Source organism: Cibotium barometz, chromosome 33 (assembly GCF_041138505.1).
Source record: "Cibotium barometz isolate CiBa-2024 chromosome 33, ASM4113850v1, whole genome shotgun sequence".
NCBI classification, from domain to species: Eukaryota; Viridiplantae; Streptophyta; class Polypodiopsida; order Cyatheales; family Cibotiaceae; genus Cibotium; species Cibotium barometz.
Window position 1 is genome coordinate 9,788,637 of NC_141078.1, and position 6,303 is coordinate 9,794,939.

The 6,303-nt window shown below is 39.8% G+C and overlaps 1 protein-coding gene across 1 annotated transcript; it reads left to right on the forward strand.

The window, feature by feature from the left end:
* The first annotated feature begins 2,398 nt into the window (after window positions 1–2,398).
* Window positions 2,399–5,819, forward strand: LOC147619274 (uncharacterized). Its single transcript, XM_086772933.1, has 6 exons — window positions 2,399–2,618; window positions 2,726–2,970; window positions 3,355–3,385; window positions 3,486–3,647; window positions 3,863–4,029; window positions 4,195–5,819. Exons 1-6 carry the CDS (start codon window positions 2,585–2,587, stop codon window positions 5,548–5,550), a joined length of 1,995 nt encoding a protein of 664 aa, XP_086629059.1. The 5' UTR covers window positions 2,399–2,584; the 3' UTR covers window positions 5,551–5,819.
* Window positions 5,820–6,303: the final 484 nt, after the last annotated feature.

The window sequence follows — 6,303 nt, forward strand, 5'->3', positions numbered from 1 at the left end:
TCAGTTTCCTTGACTTATTACTTTGCAAATAAGACTTCTAAGGGATGCTCCACCCATAGGTAGGATGAATAGTATGAAAGCTATTCATTTGGCTAGAGAGCTAGGATACAAAGGTTGCTTTATCAAGCTAAGGAATATCCAAAGCGACTACAAAATGCATATGGTTTCTCCTAGTTTCATGAACCTACAAATGAGAAATTTTCCTTTGGTTTCATCTCAAGTGTTTATAATTACATGAGGATCTTACTTTCGTGTTTAGAGATAGTTGGACGTGTCTTTTTTCATGTAGATATGGAGGGGTGTCGATCTACTTTCAAATCATGCTTGAGTAGATATGTATTGAAATGTGATCCACTCAGAACACCAAAGCTTCCTATCCCTATCAAGCAAGTGTTTCAGATCGGAAGCGTGAATTTTGAGGTATGAGAGTCAACCATTAAAGGTGCTATCTAGGCTTGTTTGTGCATGATTCTATCAAGAGAGGGACTACTATTCTCCATTATGGAGGTAATAAGAGCCCACCCAAGGATAAAGAAGTACTCCATCCAAAAGGACCCTAAGGTCTCTGTCAAGGATATGGTGTACATTGTTGGTGATGTAGTCTTATGCATGGAGTGTATGCATAAGAGTCTTTTGCATGTGTCTCGCACATGGTTGGAATAGGCTCTGTGTGATAAGAGTCCATTCATAAGAGTCTTATGTGTGGTGGTCTGTATGGGTGGCTGACTTGTTTGAATTTCGTGCAAATTGTAGATTTTTGGGGCTAAAGTTCACTTTTAATTCTTATGCATGTACTTTATCTTTTTTGAACTAAAATAGAGTGCATGACTCCTATTTTTTTATGAGCCATCAACTATACACCACAAATTAAAAAGGATGGGTAATTCGAATACCACTTGCTAACAAAAACCCATTGTTTTTATTAACTATGGTTTTTGAACCTTAGGGATTTAACCATTACTCTAAATAAAGTAATTTTTATGTATACACATACATAAGGCTTATTTAATTTATTTGGGAACTTGAGAAATTTATGCCCAAGATTTTTAATTTGATATTAATTAATTTTTATTATCTTTTTAGTTAATTTTTTCATACCTCTAATTTTACCTTATTAAGTGTAGGCATGTGTACATTTGCACCCAGGGCCTATTTTTAATTTTGTATGCATATAAACCTTGATGATTCTATTCAAAAATGATTTTTTAAATTAGTGCAATTATTTATAAGGCTTTAACACATTGTTCAAAGTAAACACATCATCTTGCTCATTTTCACATTGTCAAAAGTAATACATGAGTAAGAGGATCTTACAATATGTGTGTATAAACATAAATATATACATATCTAATACATAAATGTGTGCTCGCATGTGCACTCATGTACATATGTGTACACACATACACACACACACACAAAACTTAAGCTCTTCACATCTATAGCTAGAATTTCATTTGAACAAACAGTGAGCTATTTGCAAACAAATAAAGCCCACAAAAGTGGATGGGAAATTTGCTTCTCTAAACAACCTTTTTGTGCGTGTATGTGTGTGTTTTTGTTTTAATTTTATTTTTTTGTGTGAGGCAGTGTTGGAAAAAAATATCCTTTAGTGTATGTTTATAACCAAGATTTAAAAACCAATTGGAAATTTTGGCATGTTTAGAAATAAATTGTTGTGATTTTGAAAATCTTGGGTTTTTATCATTAAGCAATAGCTCAGTCATTAAGGTGTTTGGTTGATATGCCCGAGGTTATGGGTTCAAACCCTGTTGGGTTTTTATCATCGAGCAATAGCTCAGTCGTTAAGGTGTTTGGTTGATATGCCCGAGGTTATGGGTTCAAACCTTGTTGGGGCTACCCCGAATAATACTATCTTGTAATGTTGCCTGTGGGTGCGTGTTGTGTGTGGTGTTTGTAAAAGGGCAAGCGGGGCCCCGAGAGAAATCCTCGCATCAACCTAGCACAATTTTTTTTCCAAAAAAAGAAGAGAATTTTGAGTTTTGATAGCAATTGATGGGTGAGTTTTTGAAAGGTAAACCGGCCAAGGCTCCTTATTTTGACTTGTTGGGAAAATTGTTTCTTTTTTCTAAGAACATATATATATATAAAGGAGGGGAGGCAAGTTGGCAACAACATTTTAGACAAAAGATACAAAGATAGACGACTTGGATGCATGAAAGTGGTTGAAACTTGAAAATGAAGGGTGTCATTGACAAAAAATATGTCCACGTGGCATAATAACGTGCTGTATAGATAAGAGTAAAAAGCGCTGAAAACAGGCCCAAAAAAAGCCCCAATGTGTCAGTGTCACCGAGCTCCACGTGTCCTGCAATCCGCTGGCCGGTGCCACCTGGCCGCCCTCTCCTGCTTGTATATTAGCTTAGCATTCCTCAGCGGAGTATTCAGAAAGTTTTAGCTCGTTGTTAAACGTAATTAGTGACACTAGTCCTACACAGCGCCCCCCAAGTGTTATTGTTAATCCCCGTTTCTTTACCTCTACTGCTAATCTTCCTTTCAATCTGTACTTAAGTCCCCTCTTAATATCATCGCACAGCTTGAGCCTAATTTGTACTTAAAGCACACCATGCGCCAGGCACAACAGCTCTCTCCTTACGCTGGTAAAATGGCTTCTCTTTGCATCTGGTTATATTATAATACTGATTTAATCAATACTGGTGCCTTAATTAGTAATGCTTATTTTGCTGCATGGGTTTCTAAATGGCAGAAGCTACTGCTCCAAGTGAGCAGCAAGGGCATGGGATGGCAGCAGCAGGTCAAGAGCAGATGACAGATGTGGATGATCATGCCCATAAGAAGAAGTCTGTGCTCGGGAGGGTGAAGGACAAGGCCAAGAAGCTCAAGACCAAGATCAAGAAGCCCAAATCCCCTGGCTCTGCAGGAACTGGCGATGAGTCCAGCAGCGAGGTCTCCAGCAGTGAAGATGAGGGCGAACGTGATCATAACCAACAGGTCTCACTAGAATTCAATCTACCACATTTTAACTTTTACATAATTGTATATATATTTATTTTATTAATGTGTACATGCATATATGTACACTCACTTGCATTATCTTCACATGTTGTACATAATCCACGCACATCTACATGCATGCATATTCACGTCACACATGGCGGACCTTATGTGAATATGCATGCATACTTACATATACTTGTATGTATGCATATTTACATGTAAGTTACACATGCATGCATGCATATGTCTGTGTGTCGTGTGTGTATTTGCAGATGCAAGTATGTGAATGCTTGCATGCTTCTATGCAAGCATGCGCATGTCCTTTCTCTTGCTGATTGAAAATTTTGATTAAGAGAGCTTTTTTCATCTTATTAACAGCTGGGAAATCAAGTTGGAGGAGGAAATGAAGGTATGATCTTTAATCTTGGTTTTGGGTTAATCTGGTGATAAAACCTTTCCATATGATTAGTATTTGACAACGTTTTTCTGGAATCTGATTTGATGGACAGAGGGAATTGTTGCCAGCCGTGGTCTGAAGGGTGAAACACTTGAGGCAATTGCAGACCCAAATGTCGGTTCGACGCTGGCGGGTGTACATGAACGCTTTGGACCAATGAATTTGGGGAGGCAAACTGATAATAAGCTACAGGAAGAAGTTCCATCAGCCCCAGGTACATAGTTGATCTGCTATCAGTATATTTCACTATGCACATCAAGTTGAATGCAATTAATTGTATGGCCATGTTTTGGTGGCATTGCATGGCCATGCATCGAATTGCATTAATGTGCAATTCAAGAATTTTTCAAAAAAGCATAAATTCTAGCAGCTCTGTATGGGTCTTCTTCTTTATTAATTTATTGTGGTGGTTGGTTTTGGGGAGGGCAGGACAAATCTCTGCAGGAGTGACACCTTATCTTGCAGTTCATGGTTTTGGTCAGAGCCCCTACATTAAACCCATCGAATCTCAAGCTATCCCGGTGGAAGAGAGTAAAAAAGCAGAGGGCAAGGACTTACTTGTCACACCAGGATCATCTGGTTATGAGGAAATGGTGGTCAGTGGACTGTTTAGATTAGATTATAATTTAATGCAAGGATTTAATTTTCTTCAACATAGTTTAGAGCTTGAAATGTCAAATATTACAGCATGCTACAGCAATGGATTATGATAAGTCCATTATTAACCCTTAATTAACATTTATATCCTCTTATTTGTACAGGGTGCTATGGCAATGGATTATGATAAGCCATCATCTGATGAAACTGATTATATTCCAAAAACTACAGACAATGCTGCAGCTTGGTACACACCGACTCCATCAGAAAATGTTTCTGAAACTGAGCAGGCCCAGCAGAAGTCATTGAAAGAGAGCGCCTCTGAAGGGATGGCTGCCACCAAAGACACTGCTGTCACTGGTGCAGCAGCAGCAGGTGGTGGTGCTATGGGTGTAAAATCTGTCTCAGGTGAATGTGAGAACAGAGACATGAGTGGGGGCAAGAAGAGCATGCTAGAGAAAGCTAAGGAGAGAATATTTGGCTCCTCTAAATCAATGAATGAAGGGTCTGAACAATCTTCAGCAGCAGGAGATGAGCAGTTGAAGGCTTGTGAAAGCAAGCCAACGGTCGCTGGCAGAGCTGCTGGTACTGTTGTAAGCCTTAAAGATACTGTTGCTTCAAAGCTTGGCTATGATGCTAAGATCCCAACAAGTGATGGGACAGCACAAGGTGAAGCCATGCCTATGGAGACTGATAAAGCTAGTAATCAAGAGAATGTACGTGATCAGTCTTCCAAATCTGTCTTGCAGAGGCTGCAGGATAGTGCCGCTGGTGCAACGGGTGCGGTCGCAAGCAAGCTTGGCTATGGTGAGCATCATCTAACCCTTGCAACAGATGACAATCAGAAATCTTATCTCGAGAAAATGCAAGAGACTGCATACGGGGCGAAAGATGCAGTGGCATCAAAGTTAGGTTATGGTAACAGCTCACCAACCAGGGATGTTAATGATGTTGATCTAAATCAGGGCACTAGTACAGAACAGAAATCTTATATGCAGAAAATACAAGAGAGTGCAGTGGGGGCCAAAGATGCAGTGGCATCAAAACTGGGTTATACACGTGCCAGCTCTTCTGACAGAGCATTACCTGCATCAACTGGCAGTAACCTTGGTGTTAATGAAGGTGCTTATAGTGATGATCAGAATGAGCCTGTCAATACGACGTCACGATTCCATCCCGGGGAAGAAGACAGGGCGTTATCTCAGCTAATCACTGAGAAGATGAGCACAGGTGCTTTGACTGTAAAGGATACTTTACTAAGGCCATTTGGGAGCTCAAAGTCTAGCCCTTCAACCCCAACCACTACACCCCCTCCTGCTGCAGCAGTTCCTATGGTGGCAGCTGATAAAGCCTATAATACGGTGGTTAGTACTAATGATGATGCTAATACAGGGGTTATTACACCACATGCAGATGGTGAAGAGAAACCTGGGATTGTTGGAAAAGTGAGTGGTGCTGTAAGCTCTCTGCTTGGTACTTCTACCTCAGCTAAGAAGAGAGAAGAGGAAGCTGCTGAATGAAGACCCTAATGCAGCTGGGGTGTGCACAGTGGAAATGCACTAAACCATCTGAGTAAGGTAATGAATCAGCACGGTCAGTGGAAATGCTGTTCTTTATTGTAGAGGGCTGTTCCTTGTTAAGCTACATGTTTTTTTTATTTATTTCCCTTGGTTAAGGAAAGAGGATGATTAGTACATATATTTGGGCTTTTTTCCTACTTTGAAAAGCCAAAGAGTTGCTATATTATGTTGTATCAACTAATGTGAATGGAAATGTGATATTTACAACCCCCCCCCCTCTCTCTACCAAACCATTATTTAACCCACCTCACCTCTCCCTCTTACCACGAGGTTTTTTAAACCCCTCCCTCTGTCTCTCAGCCGTATTTGGTCTCTTGGGATTGTTCCTACGACGTTAAAAGAGCTTCTTCTTCTCCCTCTCTCTCTCTCTCTCTCTCTCTCAACCCAATTAACAAGGATAGCTTCTATAACTACTTTTTTGGCTTAAAGTTAATTGAAAGATATAAAACAACAGGATTTGCTCTCCCCCCTGGCGCTAGAGAAAAACTTTTTTCCCACCAGTGAGAAAAAAGACTAGTTGGAGTACCACCAGTGTCCCCTATTCAAAATCTCATTATTAACCCGTTTTTATAATTGAAAACTTATAAATTTTATTGGTTTTTGTAAAGACGAATAAATTCAATTGGTTTTTTTGAATTTTAATCAGTGCAAAATACACTAAAGCGATTTTTTTCCAGCATTCCCCCTCCCCCC

Coding starts and splice junctions, on each gene's coding strand:
- LOC147619274 (XM_086772933.1), top strand. CDS start 2,585: ATGCGCCAGGCACAACAGCTCTCTCCTTACGCTG. Junction 3,648..3,862: donor AGAAGTTCCATCAGCCCCAG/GTACATAGTTGA, acceptor TGGGGAGGGCAG/GACAAATCTCTGCAGGAGTG. Junction 4,030..4,194: donor CTGGTTATGAGGAAATGGTG/GTCAGTGGACTG, acceptor TTATTTGTACAG/GGTGCTATGGCAATGGATTA.